The following is a 25,373-nucleotide window of genomic DNA, read 5'->3' on the forward strand; positions in this document are numbered from 1 at the left end:
GCTTACTTCAACCCCAGTTTCCCTTACCAGTTTTTGTACGTCATTATGTGTTAAATGGGGTTCCTACTAACTTCTCTGAGAATCTTCCTCTTAATTCTCTGTTGAATTTTGGTGGGGCGTCCAAAATGAGGGAGGTTAGCAATTGATCCTGTAAGCTTAAACTTGGCAATTATGCTTTGAACAGTATATTTTGGCACATTAAGTTGTGTAGCAATACTGGAAAGAAATACACGAGACTTGTATTTTACAATAATTCGGGTTTTTTTAAATCACTGGACAGTTGTTTCCTGTTCGCCATGATGACCAAGCAGATAATAACGGAAACGGTGCTAAATTGCCGGAAGTAAATGCTTTGTTGGCTAAATTCCAATAACTATGAACCCAGTGTCTAGTTCTGGAATGGTATAATGTAGTTTATTTACCAAACTAAACAAATTTTTTACGGGAATATCAGTTTTTTTCATGTTCTGAAATGCATGAACACTTTCTGCTCCTCCTATTTTTGGTTATTTGTTTATAAACAGTTTATTTGTCATTTAATTTACATAAAAATGTATGTAGATGTGCATTAGTATAATATTTATAATATATTATACATCTATTAGCCTTATCATGATACTTTTTAAGTTATGAGCAAAAAACTACTCGGGACACAGGGGTATGAACACTTTCTGTCGTAACTGTAGTTCTCTCCATATTGGTTGTGCTACTCTGTATTACTACCAATATCTGATACATTTTTTCACGCTGGTTGAAAAGTTTACCTGGTACAGATGTGTTGCAAACTCCCATGTATGAATCTTTGCTCTAAATGTCTCCTCTTTCAGGGTGTTCTTCAAATGCTTTCAAAGGATGCTTCTCACACCAGTCCTCTACTTAATTACACTTACACTTTCCACCTTTCCTCCCCACTAAAAATTCCATTTTCTGCCATAAAGTAAAGTGATAATTTGGAAGAACTGAATAGAGGGAGTCACATGCATCAAGAGATTATGTTGCACTCTTATTGGTGGAAGATTGTTACATGATGATTTACATGTAAGATGCATTGGAATAAGTCAATTCCACATGAGTTGGAGCCTCAAAGCTTGTGGAATGCACAAAAAGTGATTGTATGTAGAGGGCACCACTGAATGAGAATAGATACTTAAGTGAGAGGAGGTAAAATATTGTATTAGAATCCAATTATTAAATTTCAAAATTTAAGTAAAATACCAAGTCTAACTGTATTTCAATAATTATTAACTTGTAGGAAATATTATAGTTAAATTGTAAATTTTCATACAGTGTAATTCACAAAGAAAAATAATTTCTAAGTTTAGAACACTTGGTAACAAGCCAGAGAACTGGAAATATTTAGTAGCCTTTTTAAACACTCTTTGTTCCTGAAAATATTTTGTGCAAAATTATATCTGTTTGAAAGTTACCGAATGTTTTTCCAAGACAAGTTGTTAGGTAAGCTTAGATACATTTAACAAGCTTGGTTCACATTAGGTGATTCTAGAATATTATAACAATTTAAACTTTTATCTATTGAATAATCATATTGAAACACAAATAGACTAGTTTATTAAAAAACAAAACACTATATGTATTAGTTATAAACTTATCCCAAACAGGAATACTGTTAACAAAAATAATGATACCTTGCCTGGCACAGGTAATGGTGATATTATTTTGAAAGGTGAAGTCTTAAGTCACCAATAGATCTTTGTACATGTTTGAAAATGTTTTATGTCTTATAGCTAAAAATGTTAACTATAGCAATTACAAAATAAAGTATCCACAAAAAAAACTTATTGAGTATCAATCACACTGAGGTGAATGGATATTTATAAAATGAAAGTTACCATTTCCCTTGTCTGAAAATGTATTTCTGATAGATACCTCCATGCACAGATTAACTATTTTCACTGTATTCTGTCTTAGAGACTTGCATACGACCAGCATTATAAAACTTTAATCTAAAATTCATATGAATTTGGACTATTGTTTAATATTGTATCAAACAGCAAAACTGTTGACCAAGAAAAGCATGACACATCTTCTTGCTTGCTTCTTTGATGTAGCAAACAAGAAAAGTGTCTCAAGAAGTGGGATGGAAGGGTTGGAATGTATACCAAGGTGAAAATCTACTGAAAATATATTTAAGTAAACAAAATGTTAACTTCCAATATGATGACTCACTCAACAGATTAGTTAGTATCTCATGGTGAGGTGGTGGATGGACTCGTGTTGAAATTACCTAGGTTAGCCACCTTTCAAAAGTGCCAAATGGAAATCATAGGGTGAAACAAACTATGGCAGGGGCTTCATAGGGAGAGACTTGTGGGAGATGACATTTTATCTCAATCACAGTATACTCATTATCCAAGAAGCCAAAACATGTCACAAAGATGGTCAATATGATTACCTGACCACCTTGTTGGGGGGCAAGAAGAGTGTAGAAGAAACATGTCTGAAAACCAGTTAGAGATGGTGATGAATCCAGAGAGATTGGAGCAGTCTGTACTACACTCTGAAAATACTCCTTGTCCCACTTCTCAGCAAAGAGGGACTTTGTGTTTTAGCACCTGAGTTCTGAAGGGAGAGAATTCTCATAGAGAAGGCTTGAAGAATGTGCCCAGATCACCATCAGTTCTTCAGCCTGGAAAGGTCTTTTAGTACTGGAGGTAGTGCAGGGTAACTGTAAAACCCTATGTTTCAATCATAGTAAGTGTTAGCCACAGACATGAGAATAAGCACTTTTTCATGTAGTCCATGGAATGGGTATGTGTGGATCAGAGTGGAAATATGTTAAATATAGATATCACGGGTAGAAGTCCAGCAGTCTTGTATATCACCTCATCTCATAACAATCACCGACTGGGTTGTAGAAATATTCTGAGTGCTTTCCATTATCCTGGTCTGCTGTAGAATTTTGGGTAAGTATATACTGTGAGGCAATGCTACTCATCTAATGGTATCCAAAAGTAAAAGAATGGTGAACAAAAAATAAGTCTACATGGAGATGTGAAGAATTAAAGAACTATAACAAAACACAATCTACATTGTGCACAATCAAAAACACAATGAACTGTTATATAACAATATAGTATTGTCTATGTATGACTTGTGAAGGAGTAATGGACAAGACATAACCACTGGTACACATAAAGCTGTAAAACTATGACAAAACATTAATCACGAAGTAGAAATGTTAATTTGTATTACTTAGACTATAATGTTTAATCATAGTTGCCTACTCCTTAATATGTACCACTTTGTTTATTATGTTTAGTCATAGTTCATCTCTCTTTCACATGATTATTAGTCATATTCACTTATTCCTTACCATGTAAGCATAGATGTTAATGTCCAGTTTCACATCATCACTCTTTCAATTGTAATACTTCATTCTCATTTGTTACTTATTAGTATGACCAAATAAAAAGCAATGTTTACATTGTTCATTACCTTTTTACATGTGCTCTTGGTAGATAATGCTTAGTCTTAATTGATTATACCTTAACATATATACATTACTGTTCATGTTTAATTCTACTTTCTTATTCTTTAACATGTACATGTTTAATTTCATACATGAGGAGCAGTAGTGGATAAAACAGAGAAGAAAATATACCCAGAGAAAATGTGTCATGTGTTGCACTAGAGGAAAGTTCTGGATTTTTTAAAATATTGCCTCATAAACTGAAGAACTTAAAAACTTATATACTACTAAAATATGGATTATCGCCTAAGGTTTTATGATATACTAATTGGTATAACAAACAAAAATTAGTTCACTATAACTTTGAATGTAAGTCACTAAAGCCTCGTGGCATGCACAATAAAGAATGCATGTGGCAATAGGATTAACTCCCTCAACATTGGCTTGGTCTATTTGACCTCACTGTATTTGTATAAAGTCTTTATAGATATAGCACTACTAACTTAATACAGTATGTATATCTTCACAAAATTTGACAGTGTTTTAGTATACATTATGTCTTTCATGTAAAAAAAAAACAACTTGTCTGTGAATATATCGATTATATGTTCTGAATAGTTTGTACACAAAGTGATTTTACTGTTATGCTTAAAATTACTTTTTATCTTAAAAAATCTCAGACTTTACTTGTCTAATTTCTGAAACCTCCTAAATACATTTCAAATGTTTAGTTTCTGTAAAATTTTATATTTCATCTGATATTTTCTGTACCCTAGCTCTATACGATATAGGTAAATTTGACCAACCTTGTAACCACAAAAAGAAATCTAAATTACCCTTTTTTTCTTTCTAGAATGACTTGAAATTATACCATAAAACTACATTTGTTTATCCTAAGTAGCTATAAATTCATAACAGTATACATTTATTTATAATTAAATTTTATTGTTTGATTGCCCTTTGAACTGTGTTTAACTACTGTTCATGTTGTTATTTGTTGTAAATTACTTGGAGAATGTGGAAGCTACATTACTCTGTTGAATAATGATCCCTTGGAGCTGCTCTCATGCATGCATTGTGAAACATTTTTTATATTACTGTTAGTTAGTTTTACCTAATCTAACCTTGTCAAATAATGTAAAGAGATTCCTATTTTTACAATGTTTATTACTTTTATAATAATATATAAAGAATAAATGTGAAAAACAAGATATAAAGCACTTAACCAAATCTTTGTTTTTGCTGTTGATTGTTGACACTTAATCCAACTTTTTTTATACTGATGGTAGTAAGGCACTAAACAGTTTTTATTTAATTAAATAATACACCAAAGGACATATACTAATACATGTAAAAAGTAGACAATTTTCTCTAACCTTCACAATTTTTCTGGCTCTAAATATGTGACAAGAGCTGTTGCAAGTTCATCAAATGAACTGCTATCCTTCCTGAGGGAACAAAGTTTGTACTAATATTGAAATTGACAAGTTTATATTTAGAAATCAATGTAATATAATGTCACTTGACAGATAAAAATCTTGGCTTTCTATTGGTTATATATAATATAGAACTAATCGTAAGAGAGACCTATTAACAACTCCTGAAAGAGTAAATGTGGAAGATGGATGTGGCAAGAGGAATCTGATTTTCTATTTGAAAGCTCTGTAACCAAACAAAATTGAAGACTATAAAAATTATGATTTTTCTGAGCAATGAGGATTTTATAGTGAGTGATTTGTGTTTAATTTCATGTTTATTGGGAGTGGTGGTGAATAAAATAAAGAAGATGGCTAGAGAAAATGTGTCACACCAGGGGACATTCAGTATTTTTGAAAACTATTGCCTCATAAAATTAAAACTTATATACTATTAGGTTGAGGAATAATTCGTGAGCGTTTTTAAATAATTTCATTTAAGCATTACATGCAAGACTATACAATACTTCAATGCATGAACACATTAACCCAAAACATTTATTATGGTACTTTATTTCATGTAATACCTAGGTATATAGTATGCATTGTTTTAAACGAAATTGCAAGAAATTAAATGCGAAAAGCAGATGGTGTCGAAAATGCTCTATTTTGTCCACTTGACATTCCATTTAATGAGCTGAAAATGAAAGCAAAAATTAAAGACATATGAAAATCAAACACACCATCTATTAGAGCAAAAAATTATCTACCAAATGACATGAAATATTTTGTGAAAGCGTTTCATTTATGAATATATTTGTTTAACTTGAAAAAACGCTCACGAATTATTCCTCAACCCAATATTAAAATATGGATTATTAGTTAAGAGTTTATGCTACAGTGATTGGTACAACATAAAATAAAAGTAGATTAATAAAATTTGGAATGTAAGTCACTATAATTTGTGATATGCTCAGGTAAAGGATGTCTGTCATGACAGGGTTAATCGGAGTAACAAATAATGTCTAATCATTAAGTCCTTTGAGTTATGTATTAATGAAGAATAAATAACTTCAAATAGTAATGATTGATAAAATGATTTTATAAAAACATTTTAAAAGGGCTCACAAAGGTAATTGTAAATACTAATTGCAATTGATAAAAAACAACATACATTTTTTAAAGGGCTTACAAAGGTAATTGTAAATACTAATTGCAATTGATAAAAAACAACATACATTTTTAAAAGAATTCACTTGTGATAACAGTAAATACAAATGGCATGAATGAAAAGGCAAAAAAAAACAGTAAGGGCAAGTTAAAACCTGAAGTAAATGACAGGTGTGGCACTAACATGGGAGAAAGATAAGAAAAGAAACAAGTAGAAACTTAAATATGGTGGAAAAAGGAATATGCAGTAGGTAGAGATGCAACAGGTAGAAACATCACTCTATTTCATCCTCTTCAGCTTTAAAATCTATGAATAAAAATGTGTGATAGGATTCAGGCAAAGAAGAGTGTTGCACTTCTATTGTTGGAGGGTTTTGCTGCATGATACTCCATTACACTTGCCAAGGTGGTGGCAAGCAAATATTTAGGGCAGAAAAGCATGATTCCATAAGGAAAGTAGCTAGTCTGTGCATGGAGATGAATCATCATATCAGAACCTTCTGATGAACCATTCTGTGACAAATGTAATTTATTTTCAAAAAATAATGTCTCATTAAAGTTTTGGAAACTCCATGACTGGAAACATTATAGAAATACTAAAATAATATCATACTAATTTTTAAAACTAAATACTATTTAGTAAGTGTTTATCAAATTTAATGCAATTTAGTCAAGTATTTCTAAAGTGGAAAAGAATCTCTCCATATGAATAAAAGGAACTTAAAACCTGACAGTTTTTATCATTACTAGAAAATAGTAGCTATGTACATTAAACTCACCAATCACTTGTGTAAATTGCTGCTGGGGAAAAAAAGGAAAAGAGTAGTTTCCAACAAATGCTTGTGTAGAATTTTGTGGATTACTGGATGAAGTAATTTTATGATCTTCCATGTCATTTGAAGCAGCCAGAGGAGACAAACATTGTAGATTGGTTAAATCTGGTAGAGAACCTGTGTTGCTGGGAAAAGCAACATTCATCATACTATCTTCATTCTCCAAAGGATAAATACTACCAAAAAATACAAACTTAGTTTCAGTTATTACTATTACAAAATACATCTTATGCAGTTAGAAACACAACATTCTGTGTTGCAGGACACACACACACACAATTTACATAGTAACAAAAAATAAAAACTGGACAATATCTCTAACAACTTATAAATTTCAAACAACACAAACATGAATGCATTATAAAAAAAAACATTATTAACAAATATTTATGAATTAAGTCTAATAAATTATCAGAATTTAATATAATACAGTTATGGAAGGTTTATGCAAGTAAAACATTAATTGTATTATTTTTCACACAATGTTACTCAAAATGGAAGATTACCACAATACTGATTTTCTATTCTGAATATGCACTGTTATGGTTAGATGTGTATTATTCAAGCAATAAAATAAATATAACTGTAAAAAATACTAAATTATAAAAATGTATCATCCATATATTATTCCATTTTAACCCTCTTATTACAGGGTCGAGTGGAATACACCCAGCTCATAACCAGGAAAGTAATTATACTGTTGTTTTTGTTAATGTTTGCAAATGTTTACAAAATTCTGCAGCTTATTGGTAAACATTACAAGGCTTTTGTACACAAAATATCAGGTTTTGAAATAAGTATTAAGAATTTTTAATTAAAAGAGTTTTTCCAAATTTGTTTTTATTTTTAGACTGTTGCTAGACAACATGTAATTTTCACCTTGAGCTTAAATATTATTTCATGCTTCAGAAAATTTTCAAATTTAACTTGCAAAATCTTTATAGCCTCCAGATAATTATCAAATGTTATTTTAAGAAAAACTTAATATTTTATCTGTTATCTTTGCAATCAAATTAGAATCTCTGTAGATTTTAATGACCTTATAACCTCATTTGACTACAAATTATAACTTGAAAATACAAATGTTTAGTCTAAATAGCTTAATAAATAAATATATATATAAATGTATAATGCTACATTACCATATTGACCTTTCAGCCACTGGTGACTAACATCACAGAAGTTACATTGATTTGGCACATGTGCACTCATGATACTATACCCCAGAATATAAAACTGACTTTAATAAAGTGATCTGTCTTGGCTGTGTTTTAGTGGATGAGTATTTTGTAAAATACAGTCACATTTCAGTTGTAATACAGTATAACTTATTTGGAACTAATAATAATATATATATGTATATAATGTATTATATTTATATATACAATATATATGCATATAATGTATTATATTTATATGCATATATATTATTACTAGTTCCAAATAAGTTTTTAAACTTACTTTTCTTAAAACATAGAACAGTAAATAATTATTTCTTCCAGTTACAATCTTTGTATTCAGTTGCTGCTTGTCTTAGGTTGCTAAGTCTTAAGAAATTTTGCACTTGTAGTAGGATGTGAAACAAAATAAAATCAAATTATTATATCACTATCACAGAATTCCATTATCACATTTAGTAACAAAGCTGTATTGGAGTCTAAAAACATATGAAATTTCACAGGCTAAAGATTGAACTTACCAGCATGAAGATTTGTTCCAAAAGATATAGGTGACACTGATATATTTGAAAATGGCTGAAAATAACCACTTGGGGGACATTTTGATCTTTCAATTGGTTATGAGGAACATTTTACATAAATATAGAGGTGAGTAGGGCCAATGTGTTTGATTCACCACGTGAGCAATATCTCAGTAAATAGAAATATGAGGTTCTTATTTTATATTCTAGCTTTTCAAAATAAGTAATTTGAGTTCCTCATTGATACAAAACTACAGAATTCGTATTTTGACATCAAACATATAATCTGAACCAGAGTTGCATTCAACATACCATGTGACACACAAAAATTGATGTCTAGGCATGTTTTTTCACTTCAAAATTGAGAAATTAAATAATGTGTAATATGAAAATTTTAACTACGATCTACAATTTGATACCATACTTAACGACATACATTTACAAAATAGTGCTTCAATAAAATTTTAAATGTCAGTCAACAAATGTGATGATATGATCCTTGACCAGTGATCCATATAGAAAGGGTTTAAAAACAGTGTTTTACATTATACACAACATCCTAACTACTCCTCTATTGTTGACTATACTGTTGCTGTTTGACATAATTATATAGTGATGCCCAGCACCACAATTTTTATTGTAACAAGATCCTATAAAGGACATGTATTGAGAAATTTTTTTGAACCTTCCACTGTATGAGAAAATACATTTTTAAGACCACATTTGTGTATACCAAAGCTCAGTAGACCAATGAAACTTCACTGAAGAATTTTACATATGAAATTGTCATTCAAGTTGTTTTTGGACATCTTTATGAAGAAGCCTTGATTCTGAAATGTGGATAGAAGACAATGAGCATTCCTTAACTTTAATTCCATATTTATTCTATTGTTAATAGTGCAAGAACACATCTAACTTGGTCAAGATAGTTCCTTCAATTGGAGTTGTTTTATTAACTGCTGTCTCAGGCTGGGTTGGATAGCGGTTTTGTAACCCTGCACATATATTTTGCTATACATATTTTTGCAGTCCCATGAAAGACAAAGAAGGCACTTTAATAAATTATTTACATGGTATTGCACTGTCAACTTGTTAGGTTTATATGCACAAGTGCACACACATAGTCCTGAGTTAATGTGGGCAAATTCTTCATCTTACTTGCAGTTAGACCTTTGTACAAACTATAGGAAGTTAAGTTGTTCAAAACATGATTCAAATTATTGTTTTTCAGAGAAATAAAAACAGATTTACAAGTTCAAGGAAAACTAGATCTAACAGCCCAATCATGTACTTATTCACAAATATAACTATTAACTAGAGAATAAGTCTTCCAATGCATAAGAGAGAAGTTTCAGTTGACATTTTGGAATTGTGAGGCCATTTGATATCTGTACACATTAAACTAATAAAAAAATATTATGGTTTCATCCAAAAAACATACTGGTAAGCAAACATTAAATAATATACAGTAAGATATACAAAAACTGAAACTGCATCTGTTTTGTATTATTAACTTTTTCATATGAATTTCTGGTTGAAAACACTAATATTCATAAAATCATGCAATCTTGTTTTTGTGTATTAAAAAGAAATAGTATTTTTTACTGAACAGTTTAAAGCTGTAAGTTACAACAAATGTAGCCAAAACATTTTGAAAGTCTGATTACATAATTCATTTTTTTCACTTTTAACAATAAACGTTATACCTAATCTGTCTTAACTTATTTTTGACATTGAAATTTTATGCTATCAAATTTAAAAACAAACAGCTGGCAACATTTTTGAGTTTAACAATTTGAGGATTTCATTGAGGTTGTCAGCTTTTTCATAAGGATTTTAGAAATTCTAGACAATTTCTAAAGAAAAAACAAACTAATTCTTTTTGCAAGAATTATTCAACTTCCTGACACATTACCTTTCAAGTATTAACATTTAAATTTCAACATCAAATACACGTAGTTACTTGCTTTTATACTAAGTGATATCTACTTTTTGTGGCAAACTGCCAAGACAAAGACCTCTTTTCTTTTGTTGTTGTTGTTCCTGGTGATCTCTCTACTTTACTCTATTTACTGGTCAGTTTTTACATGATCTGTGAAATCTTCATGATAAGTGGACATAGAATTGGATAAGTGAAGTATATTTAGTATATTTGATGAATGTCACTGGACTAGAATTCTTCCTACAGAGAGGATAACCCACAAGCATAATTACTTTAAACTGATGCATTAATGAGTTTGTTGATCGAGCAGAAATTAACCATCAAACAGAAAAAGAAAGAAAAAAAAAACTCTACAGTGTACAAAGTCTATTACCTTGGCATACAGTCACACAAATAGCACTGCACAACAAAGTTTTTGTTGCTGATCACAAAAATCAGATCCAAATTTGCCCATCATGTACCGTTTCATCAAAATCTTCAGTTTTGCTACAATGGAAAAACGATATCAGGGCAACTGGAATCCGTCAATGCTTGCTGACTACTGTTGGACACTGCAATGTGATGCACCGGACATCGAATACAAAGGAAAATCAAGAGCAAAACACTTTTAATTATGTTAAACTTAATAGCGTATTAGAAACATAAACGCAATTAAATACGTTATTGCTGGTAAACAGTTAACTGTCTATTAGAGTTCCTACGTGATTAAGCAAAACCAAAACTATTTGTGCATATCCACCAGGTACCTGTCACAATCAGCAAAAACTTTTCAGGAGGTAAAACTTTTCAAAAAAATTGTTGTGCAGTGTAATTAACATTATGGCATGGATAAAATTATAAGGTACAAATGAGGATACAAGAATTATAAGGTACATATGAGATATTCTACTTAGAAAAAATTTAAAGAAAGTTGTCATAGTGTTTTCTCCCTTACTGGGAATTCCTTAGTGAAAACTGTCAATTCTTTATGTGTTAAAGTTAAATGTGTTTGACATTAGATTAAAAGTTCTTTAGTGATGCATCATTCAAAATGGTTTAGATGAAAACCAACACCAAACTGATCTACAATCACATGGCTCTGCTATCATCAGTGTGAGTAACATGAGAATAAACGTCTACAATCCACACATTCATGGTATCTTGACTGCACTGTTTATATTCAAAAGACATTCAGTCATGTTCTGTATATGTGTACATGTATGACGTAAGTTGTTTTACTGTAAATACACTTAATGTTAAAACTTAGATTTAGGTCATTCAGTACCCAAAGGAGGAGTATTGTTTGTTTGTTTTTGAATTTCGCACAAAGCTACTCGAGGGCTATCTGTGCTAGCCGTCCCTAATTTAGGAGTGTAAGACTAGAGGGAAGGCAGCTAGTCATCACCACCTACTGCCAACTCTTGGGCTACTCTTTTACCAACGAATAGTGGGATTGACCATCACATTATAACGCCCCCACGGCTGAAAGGGCGAGCATGTTTGGCGCGACTGGGATGCGAACCCGCGACCCTAAGGAGGAGTATATTAACTTTACTGAACAGATGTTTACATTTCTTTGATCATTCACATTGATAGTTAATGTAATAAATATAATAATACAGCATCAATAACATCACACTTACTCTAGACTGGGCAGTTCACAAGATTTTGGCAAGGACTGAGAGAGCTGAGGGAAATCATTTTCTTCTGCCTGTTGTAAATAAAACATTTGGAGCATTCCAAAAAAAGAACAAACAAAACATGTTCCTGTATAGAAAATGTTCATAAACATATACATTTCTCTCTTTCCACATACCAAAATAAACAAAAAAAACACAGTAGAATAATATTTGAAACAATATATGGTTTATATTTTTAGATATTATATTCAACAACAATAAAGTTAAATAACTTGAAAAATGTTGTTTCCAATTTAATTTATAATGTAACAATAGAGACAAAACAAAACTTATGCACCATAACACTAGCAAATTTCCAGAAGTAATATTTCAATGTTGAAAAATGAAAAATTGTTTTACTTAAATTGTCAAGTTAAAAAAGAACAAAACAAGAATACCAGTAACATTAGAAATTAATATCTTTAACATTCAAAGCTGATAGAATGATGTTAAGTGCACTAAAAACAATTTATTTTAAAGGCTTTCTGTAATCTTTATCACCGATAATCAAGAGTGACAAATTCATAGGAAGTTGGAGAATCTGTGGAAAACACAGATGAGATGGCCAAGAAGGAGCTATCACAATAACTGAACACAGAATGTCAAGGCTGATTGAAATCACCTGGAGAAGGAGAATGGGAGATCAGACAAACATATTGGTCCAATCCTGGTGAAGACAATGATATCCAGACAAAAGACCAAATCTAAGATAATTTGTGGGTAAGGGAGGTAGGAAAAACTACAAAGTGAGAAGTACTTCACTGAAGTAAAAACCACTGGAAAACCAAAGGACCAAGAAACCACTGTGTAGAACAGATTTTGTCAGGATTGGAATTTTATCCATGAAAAGAACAAAAGCACTTGCAATATGACACACAATGACATGAAAATCGAGCATGTGAGCCAGAAAAAATCCAATGTATGAGTACAGAAGGAATGAGCATGCTAATGCCCAGATGACTGAGATACACTACCACTGGTGAAAAGAAGGAATGGATCATTGACAGATAAAGAAAAATTAACCAAAACACAACTTATGGTGAGAAGCTCCAGGATAACACTTATTTGAAGTATGGAAATTTCTTCTTGCACACAGAATTTAAAGCAGACTCAGAACAATATTTTGTTAATACTAGTTACCTGTATAATGTAAACATTGATAATTTTAAATATTATAGAGCTTTTTTCATGTGCTTAACAATATAACAATGGGATATTGTGCAAATGACAAATCTTGTTAAATTGTAAATAATTTTTTAAAATTTGTCAAAAATGTTTAAAAAAACCTGGTATTTAAATTAGTATGAGTATGATAGTCATGAAAAAGTGAATTCATAACCATCTTATTTTCAGTCAAATCATACTTGCATTGTTTTACCTGAATTGTTTTATTTTGAAAGATTAATAGTTCGTAACTTGGATTGGCTCTACATATAACTGCTTTCATTATGAGAAAACTGAATTTCCAATACATTTTGTTTACAGACTTATCTTTCGTGTTTAAACTGATGTAACACACATTAGACCTAAATGGTAGATTCAGTAAGAAGAGCACTAACCTCTTTTTGGGTGATCAATATATTTTTTGTAAATTAGTGAAGAAGATGATAATAAGAAATGAAATATTTAGAAACGTTGATATTTTTGAGTTAATACACCTTATAATTGTGACTGTAAAAGTGTAATAGTGACTTTGAAAGTTTTAACAAATAACATGCTCTCAACAAAACCTGGTGTGCTGATACACATACATGTATATAGATGGATAGAAGTGATGCACATGTTCAGTCAGTATCCAGTATAAATAAACAAATAAATAAGTTAAGTATGATCTATACTTTTATTTATGTATATAATGTTGGTAAAAAATTTATAAAAATTCACTGCACTTTCCAGTTGTAATCCAAAGGTCATGATGGAAATTGCCAGTGGTAGTAGCACACAAAAGCACTGGGGATATCCTATCTACCAGATAAAATCCAGAAAAAGTAGATGAGAATTAGTCAGAATCATGGAAAGTTAACTAAAGGTGTGGATTTATACCAACAATGTCTTAACTCTTACTGCCTTTCACTGTCTGCAGTCAGTTTAGGAAGGCAGTTGCCCTAAAAGAAATGTATTAAAGTCAAAATAAAATAAGATAAAGTCACCCCAAAAATATTTCAACTAAACATTACTTACCATTCTCTGCCCTTAGAAGTCCTAAATATTCCTGCAGTAGAATAATAACCATCCTAAAAACTTTACTACAAATTACTTCCAGCCTCCATCTTTTTCTGAATATGACGTATTTTATACAAAACTTGAAAATAACAAATTTAAAAATTTTTAAACATGAGAAGTCATAGTTTGGTAGAATTGAACAGAGTGTCACAAGAGTGTGTCACACTCTTGTTGGTGGAGGGATGATAAATGATGATTTGCATAAGAGATATATGAGAATCAGGCAATTCCAATGAAAGGGAGATAAAAGGATTGTGGCATGTCTATATTTTGCATATAGAGGGCAGCACTAAACAAGAATAACTATGTGAGTGGCAGTAATGTATTGTACTGAAAATATACTTAATAAATAATTATGAAAACAAATATGTTTTTAAGAAACATATTTTATTCAAATAATTATAAATAACAAACATGGTTTTAGAATTCTTCATAAAGTTACCTTTTTAGGATCCAAGTAATTTGAAGCCATTTGCATACTATCCATTTCATCACCTTCAAAAGAACAACTTAATTTTTATTTGGAAGAAAACAACAGTAACATAAGAGATACTTAACAATTAAATCTTAAAGACAAAAATTTGACAACTGTTTTCTTTCATGTATTAAAAGAATAATAAGATTCATACAAACAAGGTTTGTTATGTCAAAATTACCTCATTCCTAAGAGCAAGACATTTAATGATACTAATTCACACCTAATGCTCATGTTTTTTTACTTATTATTACAGAGAAAAAGTCTTAAAAACTGCTGTGAAAAATGCCTCATTATAACAATTACCTTAAAGTTGTAAACTAATATTATTACAGTAACACATTCAGTACTGGTATTTCTACAAAATCCTTCTTTCATACTGGTTAAGATAATTTTTCAGAAGCAAGTATGTTAAACATTTTCATGCTATATTTGTAACTAAAAAAACTAAATGGTTCAGTGAAAATATCTAACAAGACTTAGTTTAAAATATTGAGATTCTTATTTAATCAAACATATAATTTTACACACAGACACAAAATTTATACTTAGAACAAATTATGTAATCAGTACTTTTGAATCATTTTTATTAGCAAATTCCTTGACAATAACTGTTAAAATTTGAACTGGGTTATATTACCGACACACAATTTCTTCATCAATTTCAGTTATCTCACAACATATTAGAATTAGGGTAAAGATTTTTAACAAAATATTATTCATCAATTGTAACACCAAACTTTAATTATTATTTTAATTTCCTGCTTATCATTTAAAAGCCCATCAGCAAGCTATACTCCATCCCAAAGATGGTCAAAGCTACAGCATATAGGGTAGAAAACTATATTAGTAATTATTAATAAGAATTTTTGAATGAAAGTACAGAGGAATGTTAAGTAAGATCTGCATTAAATCTGCTTCTTACCTAATATAAGGGCTTTTCAAGCCTGCTGAGATACAACAGATACAAGTCTTTAAGATGCTATTTATATTAGCTACCTACTACTTGCCAACATTGTCTTTGTGTGTATTAGATTATGTTCAGTAGATTAAATTATCTGCGAAAGTGCAGATGCCAGGAAGATGATGTACAATTATTTTTTATATTATGCACTCTATGTAATACTTCAAAATGTACACATGTCTTTCCAAAGATTAAAGTGTTGAAAATAAAGCTTAGGACAACTGCATCTCAACAATCATTCCAATCATGCTCAATATTATGATAGAAGAGCCCAAGCTGAAGTAATGCAATCAAGATAAAGCAATTAACAAGTGATTATCAAGGCATTGTAGATATTTAGGAAAATATAAAGCACTTGAGACACTAATATTTTTAATACCCGGTAAATGGTTACTCTTATGGTACTTTAAATTAAGTGATCTGTAATTTAACATTTGATTAAAGTAAAGACATGTTCAATTCACTATCATATTTTATACCAACTGATTTGTAATTTAGTATCTGATTCAAGTAATGACCTTTACAATTTACTGTGGTATTGTATATACAGTAATCTGTAATCAAACATGCAACTCACATAAAAACTGTTCTATTCATCATAGTATTTTAAAGTAAGTGACCTGTAATACAGCTTTTGATTAAAGAAAATATCTGTTCTATTGGTTTTAGTACTTTACACTAAATGACTTGTAACTTAGCATCCAATTTAAGCAATGATGTGTTCAATTCATTGTTTTTATGGGATAAAAAACTATTGAGAAAATTATAACAAATATTCTCCTCTCATTGATATACGTATATAAACAAGTGAAAACCTGAATAAATAATTAGCATTTAACTTAAAACATCTTTAATAGCAAGAGTACATAACAGCTGACCAATGGAATGTGATCACTATTAGAATGACAATCAATCAAATGGTGAGTAACACAAACAATTTTCAACCTTTTTATAATAATGTAAGAATAGAGTCTTGCACTTTCAATTAGTGAATAAGTTATGTCATCTAGCTTTCAGTAATTAAAAACTTCAATTTAAGAAATTCAATCTTCATGTTGAATGCAGGTCTCAAACCACCTTAAACTTTAGTTAAAATGTCAAAATAAAAAAGTCAACAACAAATTAAAAAAAATGTTATGTATCATATACCTTGCTGCTATTATAAACAGGTTCATCATTAGTGCCTATGCATCCCTATGGCTGCATTGGGAGTTAAGGAGCACCTCAAATGTTTTTGAGTTATTTTATGTTAAAATATATGTGGTATATTTTATATCATTATTGTATAAATCCAGCAAAACAGAATAGTATTATTAATTCAGTTTTAGTCACTTACAAAGTACATTCCAATAATGAATTATTAACTTTGAAATGTTAAAATGTTCCTTATCTGAAAATGTATTTTCAACAGATACCTTCACACACAGAATAAATTTGCTCCTCACTTGTCTGCTTATGACACTTGCATGCCACTAATCATAACCTAACTCTTACTTAAATATCACATATTTAACATATGTTAACAAGAGCTGTGACAGTGCATGATGACACCACCATGAATTACAGTTACCCACAGATCAGAGGGTTACACAACCTCCTTATACAATGGCTCCAAGGAAGCACTTGGACTCAAAAATAGTTTCACTCTTAGATGAGGCAAAAAAAGTGCATCAGAAGTAGGAAAAGTGAATGGACACATGTATAGAAACGAGCATCTATCCATAATACAGTTTCAGGAAAAGAAAATGTTAACTTCTGAAATGATACCTCACCTCCTCACACAGTATAACTATAATCCCACACTTAAGTGGTAGAAGAGTTGGTGCAAACATTAAACCTAGAACAGCTCCCTTCAGAAAGCATCTAAATAGAAGCCCATGGAATGTGACACCTGATGAAAAGGGCTTCTTAGAGGCACACCTGTGAGAGACAGTATCATGCTCCAATCAGGGTATATTCTTTGCCTGGAATGAAACAGACAGAAAGGCAAAAGAGCCTGAAGTGTTGAAAGGATGGGCAGAATTTGATTATTACCAACAGAGCACTCACACACAAGTATTCAAGCAAGCCAGGAAGTGTAGTGTTGGTAGGGTAGAATCAGAATATATAGAGTATGCCACATCTTAAATGGACAGACTCTCATTGTAAGAGGACACATCAGTTGTTTGAAGGGTTACCTGCATTACACAGAAAATATCACCACTGTCTCACTTCCCACCAGAATTATGTACACAATGAATTAGGAACTCCTCCTGAGTCAACCACACCAGTAGCAAAGGTCTCCCATGGTCTACAATAAGGAGAAAAGAGAATTCCTATTAGGAAAACTCAGAAAAAGGCCCAGATCTCCATTAAAAACCTACCAGTGAAGTCTTTTACTAAAGAAATTGTAATGAAAAATAAATTTCAAAGAAGCAAGAGAGTGGGAATGAAGCACAAGAAGAGTGGGGCAGGATGTCAATTTGTAAAGCAGAGAAAATAAAGAGTATACCTACCAAAGAGGTGTCAGAAACAGGACCTGATAAGGAGAGTCACATGTCAAAGCAAGAACATGAAGGAGGAGAGAAAACAGAAAATAGACATACAGTAAAAGGTAAGATCAGTCCTGACTGACAGTATCATCTGCCAGGGCTGAAGAATAAAGAACTGGTGGTCCAAAGGGAAGAAAGTCAGGTAAAGGCTTTGATGAAAACATGTCCAAGTAAGCAAACCCAATAGAAAATTTAAAAGGTTGAGAGACCACTCAGTGGTTAGAACCACAACTAGCTAAAAAGAGGTTATCCACAACTGAGTTCAGAGCCCTTGGCATATAAAAAGCTCTGAGACAAACCCAAAAGGAGTAAGCCCAAAACTGGATGTCCAATGTGAGGAAGAAACCTTCCTGATTGTTGATATAAGATGTACAAGGAAATATCAAAGTGAATCATGACCAACCAATCCATGAGAACAAGGAGAAAGTGCCTAAAGTACAATAAAAAGTTCAAAGATACTGTTTTCTAGTAGTTCAGAGATGCCTTTCAGCCAAACAGATACATTTGTGAAGAAATGGAGATGCTGTTAAGGGCAGAGGATGGCCAAATCCATGAATACGGTGAACAAATGCTTCCATGACTCAAATAAATATATGCAAAGCATATGCAATGCCAGAGGGAAGAGCACAGAGGTGGAAGAACCCTTGGTTGAAATAAAAAAAACACTCAGAGGACAGGATGATTGAAATAGGTAAAAAAAAAAAAAAAGTGGTCATCCAAAGAAGTATAATAAGGTTGGGAATTTGAAATGGGAAATGTGTATTCAGCAGGCATAGAAATAAGGACAGAATGGTAAGGTTGAGAAAGATGAGGAAACCATTGTAAACAGTAGGTCAGAACACCTCTGAAAACCTTAGGGCAAAGAAATGGAGCCCAACAAAGATCACAAGGATAAATGTACAGGAGGTATCCCCAACAGCAGAGGAACCATGTAAGAAGAGAGAGAGTACAGGAAGTAGGTGCTGATGAAGACAACAAATGTTTCTATAAAACTTCCGATATCAGGTGAAGTGAGGAGAGGTAACATAGGAGGATGGTAAGGAAGAGACCAAGACACAGAAAATGAGCACTAAAGAGAAAAAAACACCCCCAAACAGGTTAAAGAAATTCTAAAGAATGATAATTAAGGAATGGAAATAAATAATGGTGGTAAGCTAGGATAAAAAATATAGATGTGCAGGTGTTTGCAAAATAAGTCTGCAGGGACCCTAATGTTAGGTGAGTAAAAACAAAGTAGTCTTAAGTATGGGTTTCATGTAGTGAAGCACAGAAGGAATTAATAAAAAGGGAAAGACAAAGAAAAGAAAATTCCTGCTAAACCATGTAAAAGAAGAGATGGACAGAATGAGGAATTTCCTCCATATATAAAGCTGTGACAAGAGCAAATCTTGTTAGCAAAACAGCCTGTCAAATTCACCATCATCCACATTATAATCAAACTGGTGCAAAGAAACTTCAATTAAACAGGTTAGGGTGCATGAAGGAACTTATAACACAACAAACACTAGCTGTCATATCCTCCACAGACAAAAAGCCCCCTAGTAACAACAGGTCCCATGTTAGGAACACTGTCAATGTCATGGAACCAAATGGAGAATTCATAATGGGTAAGATAGAAAAATATGTTTCTTCTTATTTGTAAAATAAATCAGTGATTTTTTTTTCACACAATCTACTGCAAATTTCATGTACATGGACAATACTTTTATAAACACCTCTTGATATGATTCCGAGGAAAAGAATGAAGTTGTTTTGCACACAAGTGATTAAGGGGTGTTACTGTGCAAGGAGGTTGTGTCACCCTCTTATATTAGTGGAGAGTTATCATCATAAATATACTGGTGCAGTTCATTAAACACGATTTTCAGGTGGGATTTAACTCAACGTTAGTAGCATCCAAATTTCATAGGCAAAAATACAAGGAATCAAGCTATTCTGTGTGCAGAGGTGATGTATCATTTTGTAACTGTATGTTTCTTGGATAAGTTGTACTAAGATTACTGTTTTGGTATGTTTTGTATAAGAACCTAACAACCCATGAAATATAACTATCATTTCAGAAATAAGTTAGTAATATTATATATGATGCAAAATGTAACACATTCAAGATCCACCCAAAATAACAAAAGTCCATTGTGTAGAAAGGGAACTACAGTGCATGAAAAAACCCAGTAATTTAGAAAGCAATAAAGGCAATTCAATAACAGGGGAAAACAACCAAGTAAAAACTCAAACCAAGGAATAACTTAACAAGGAGAAATAAAACATATTGTATAACTATGAAAATACACATCTAGTGCAAAAGAAAGAAAAAACAAACAGAAAGCAATCAGATGCAGCCAACAAATGTAGAAAAAGAACCATTTACACATTCTTTAAATCCCAGCACATGAATAAAAAAGAACAGTTAACACTAAACTGAAAAAAGTGAAAAGTAGAGCAAAGCAATGGAAACTGAATTAGCAGAAAAGACATATCCATATTTTCAAGTAACAATTAATAAAGTTAATAAAAAGATACTAGAACATGAAATTTTTGATAATAATTCATGGATATAAAATATAATTAATAAAATACTGATCTGTACAAGTTAAAATTAGACCTGCACAAGTTAGTTAGTTTCTACTACTTAATTAAAAAAACTCTGTCTGGAAGATAGTTCTCACAGGATAACAATATTTCACATAAGAAAAAGGTACCATAAATGGTGCATTCTTAAAACAATAAGCAATATTCTGTTTTGGATTTTTAAATTGATTAATGCCAAGAAAATACAGCTGAGTGATCGAGGATTTTATTCCTAATAATATAATAATAAAAGACTAGATCTTCATGAAAAAAAGCAGTTTATACTGTATACAGAATATCTTATTAAATACCTTAAAACTCTGGTTGAAAACAAATTCTACAGTAAATAATATAGCTTAAACTTTAATTGAAGCTGAATGGCAGAATAGGCATATTTACTATGCATTTAGCAAAGAGAAGTAAATTGTTTTGTGGAGCTGTTAATCTTTATCACCCTAGAAAGAGAAATTTGTTAAAATAAGTAGACCTGGTGGTCAACTTTTACCTGTTTTGAATAAATATATTTGTAGGTTCATAAACAATGAAACAAATTGTAATTATGTGAGCTCTGAAGTCCAGAATTAGCTAATACAGATGCTTTCAAAAGATAATGCTAATGTAATTATTCTAAAAATTAAACGTATAAAGTACTACTCTATAATGATTGACAGCATACCTGATGCAAGTCTTCAAGAGTACATGTTGGTGGTTTTACAAATGATCATTATACAAGAAATAGTGGTAAATGTAAATATTCAGAAGTTAAAAAAAAAAGTATTACTTTATTTCTAAATTCAACACAAATTGAATTTAGAATGTTATACTTTGTAACTCACAAGCAGCCAATGGAAAGTTCACATCTATCAGATAAAATCAACCTTAAACATGATTTCCTTCCATTCAATTTTTTCCTTTCAAAGAATCCTTACTTGTTTCATATTTTGAAGTCATTGGTATGGGTATTCCAGGACTGTTTTCTGGGAAAATATGTTGCACTGTGATGTAGAGCTGAGTCAGAATTTGTCCTGAAAAATAGAATTTAACAAGAAGTTGAATATGTGGAGTAAGATAAGAATGATTCTTTATATATAGATGGTATTGCAGCCCTGAGAGAAATATAAAAAACAGTGATACATGATTAGGTGGGATAATCTTGGTTCTCACTAGACATATAAAACTCTTCTGAACTCCTGAGACACAATGAAGAATTTAGCATGTAGTTTAAAACGTCTCCAAAACTAGACAGAAGGATAGAACAGCTCGTAAGAAATGATTACAAATACCAAAATATAATTTATAAACTCTCTCTAAAAAGACTAGTATATTAACAGAATAGTAATTACACCTTGATGTTTAAAATCTCGGTTTAATATTTTTTAAACTTTATGCAAATAATTTCAATAATTTCAAATAACACGCAAAAATAAGGCTAGTACTTTTTGTGACTTAGAGGCAAGCATAAAAGCATACTTGTTTAGTTTAACATACAATAATGCATAGGTTTAGAACTTATCTGTTAACGATGTCAGTCAAATGTTGTGTAACAAGCATACTTTCAAATGTTTATCAGAAAAGCTGGTTTCACTAAATCAAGTAATCTTCTTGGAATGGTGGTGCTCAACTCTATGTTTCTCAATCTTATGTCCACTAAAACTTAGTGAATTTAACATTAGGGTTCATAACATGATAACGAAAATACACTGATCTTCAGAACACGTAACACACGTCTATTTTTAACATTTTCAACTCACGTACTTCGTTTAGTTAGAAAAAGTAAGAGATTTTAAAAACTATTTTATAAGCATGTGACACAATGAAGTACAGGTGGAGGTTATTAGTTACATGCAATTTTGAGGTATGTGACACGTATGATTGATTTATTGATTTAGTGTTTTATGGCACAAAGCAGCTAGACTATCTGTGCCAAACATCCAGTGAAAAGGTAAAAATAAACTAAATGTAGTAAAATACATAAAAGGAAATGAAGGTAAAACAAAACATCATTGAAAAACAAAAAGCATAAAACCAATGTTGACACTTAGTCTACAATGTTAAGAGAGAAAGCAGAGTAAGAGAAGTTGTAAAGGACTTTCTCTAGCAAAATGGTAATGATCATAACCTGCCAGGAAGACTAACAGGTAAGTTCAAGAACCACCATCAGTTACCTGAAGTTGGCCTTTCCAGTCCTGATTCCGGGTTATGTTGTCACAACAGCCATTATCAAAAGGTAAAATAAGAAAAGTGTTAAAAGACATATAGCAAAATTGTAATAAAAATTAGCCAAATATCCTGTAAAAAGGTAAAAGTAAATTAAATGTAGTAAAATTCATGAAAGGAAACAAAGGAATAAACAAAACAGCAATTTACCAAATTTGGTAAATACATAGCATGGGCATTCTCCAAATATGTAACATCAACCAGCTCATTCATCAAAGACTCTTTTAATTTCAAGTCTAATCTAAATCAACTTAATCATAAAGCCTTAATGGCCAGTTTTGATGTTATATCCCTCTTTACAAAAGTTCCAACCACTGAAGCCTGCAAGATAGCCTTAGAACTCTATATCCGAGACCCTAACCCAACTAGAGACATTCCCAGCAACCAATTAGCAACCCTCATAGAATTCACCACGATAAAGACAAACTTCATGTTCAACAACCACAACTATATACAAACAAATGGCCTAAGCATGGGCAACCCAGTATCACCAGTTCTAGCCAATATTTTTATGACACAAGTTGAAACACAAGCAATTAACACAGCATTACATCCACCACTATACTGGTACAGATATTTAGATGACACTGTTGCAGGATTCAAATCTACAGAACACATACTTAATTTTTTCAATCACATTAACTCTATACATCCCAACATTAACTTCACATGTGAACAGGAAGAAAGCAATCAAATATCATTTCTTAACCTCAAAATTACAAGAACCGACACACAATTCAAAACAGAAATCCACCGAAAAACCACCCATACTGGACTATACATTCCTTGGGATTCAGCACATGAAACAAAACAAAAACTCAACATACTAAGAAATCAAATAAACACAGCCATAAAACTATGCTCACTAGATAAAATTAACGATGAATTAGACAAAATAAAACAATACTTCATCAACATCAATAAGTTTCCTCTACAAATCGTAGAAAACATTATACGCACACACCTAGACAGAAAGCAAAATCAACCAACAAAAGTAAATATATCTCACGAATAAAAAAATCACGAAACCATATACTGCTGCATACCATATATTCCTGACATCAGCAGACAAATAACCAACATTTGGCAAAAACTAGTAACAAAATATGACATTCCAGTTAATACCAAATTTATTCAAAAACCAGGCACAAAACTGAGGTCTATACTATGTAAAAACTACACTGACAAACACCACACCAACATTATTTATAAAATACAATGTGATAACTGCCACAACTTCTATATTGGAGAAACAAGTAGAAAAATGGAAACCAGATTCAAAGAACATAAAAAGTCACCTTCACACGTTTTCGAACACTGCAAGTCAAATAAACAGAACATAATCATAGAAAACACTCAAATACTAAATAAAGAAACAAACATAAACAAATGCAAAATTAAAGAAGCCTTACTTATACAACAACTTAAACCCAAAATAAACCAATATAAAGGAACACTTTTATACCTATATTAATATAATAAAATAAATAAATTATATATTCAAACATCTAACACCACCCTCTACATTCCGACACTCAGTTACACAACCCCTTCCAAACATGTGGTCAGCTTCCTGTCAGTTACCTCTTTCTTTGTGAGCCTGACGATGACTAAAGAAGGTCGAAACGTTGTTCGCTCTTCTATGTAAAATATTTTCTCAACCCAAACGAGCTGTTTTTTGCATATTTATTTCACTACAAGTGGGGTTTCTGAACATCAGTGATTAAAATGTGGCTTACAGTGATTTGAGTGTTACACAAACTATGCACTGGTGCATCAGTTCCAGATAAAAGAAAACAATGAGTTAAAAAAACTGTGACCAATGCGTAGTCTAGTTAGAACAACTTCCTCCTTCCGAACCTTACAAAAGCTAGATGGCCAAAGCCCAATATAGGGTTTTATTTGAAAAAGCTTGTTGTCATGTTGCTCACTCTAAGTGGACTGCCAGCTGGCACGTAGCCAAGCCTTGAATATAGGACCATAGTGCATGTACGGAATAGGCATAGTGGTGACAGTGCCAGAGCAGATAGATTTAGCTGCAATGTCTGCAAGCACATTCCTGCAAATACCAACATGGCCTGGTATCCAGAAAAACTGGATAGAAGTAGATGCTAATGTGAAATAGGCCAGTTGGTTTTGAATATCAGCGAGAACAGGGTGTGAGCCAACATGAAGTGATACCAAGGCCAGCAGAGAACTAAGGGAGTCGGCACAAATAGTGCAGTCGGAGTACTACTCAGCTTCAATA

The 25,373-nt window shown here is 31.6% G+C and overlaps 1 protein-coding gene across 4 annotated transcripts in view; it reads right to left on the bottom strand.

Moving 5' to 3' along the window:
- LOC143253953 (uncharacterized) overlaps positions 1-25,373 on the bottom strand; it is an 86,019-nt gene that overhangs the window by 23,641 nt on the left and 37,005 nt on the right. For all 4 annotated transcript variants that reach the window (XM_076508611.1, XM_076508607.1, XM_076508608.1 and 1 more), the window contains 4 exons: positions 21,838-21,933; positions 14,813-14,865; positions 12,112-12,179; positions 6,795-7,024 (listed from right to left, as the gene is read on the bottom strand). In XM_076508611.1, coding sequence (XP_076364726.1) covers positions 6,795-7,024; positions 12,112-12,179; positions 14,813-14,865; positions 21,838-21,859 — 373 coding nt within the window. In that variant the 5' untranslated portion in view covers positions 21,860-21,933. The remainder of the gene's footprint in view (positions 1-6,794; positions 7,025-12,111; positions 12,180-14,812; positions 14,866-21,837; positions 21,934-25,373) is intronic.

This window comes from Tachypleus tridentatus, chromosome 6, assembly GCF_004210375.1.
Source record: "Tachypleus tridentatus isolate NWPU-2018 chromosome 6, ASM421037v1, whole genome shotgun sequence".
In the NCBI taxonomy this organism is placed as follows: Eukaryota; Metazoa; Arthropoda; class Merostomata; order Xiphosura; family Limulidae; genus Tachypleus; species Tachypleus tridentatus.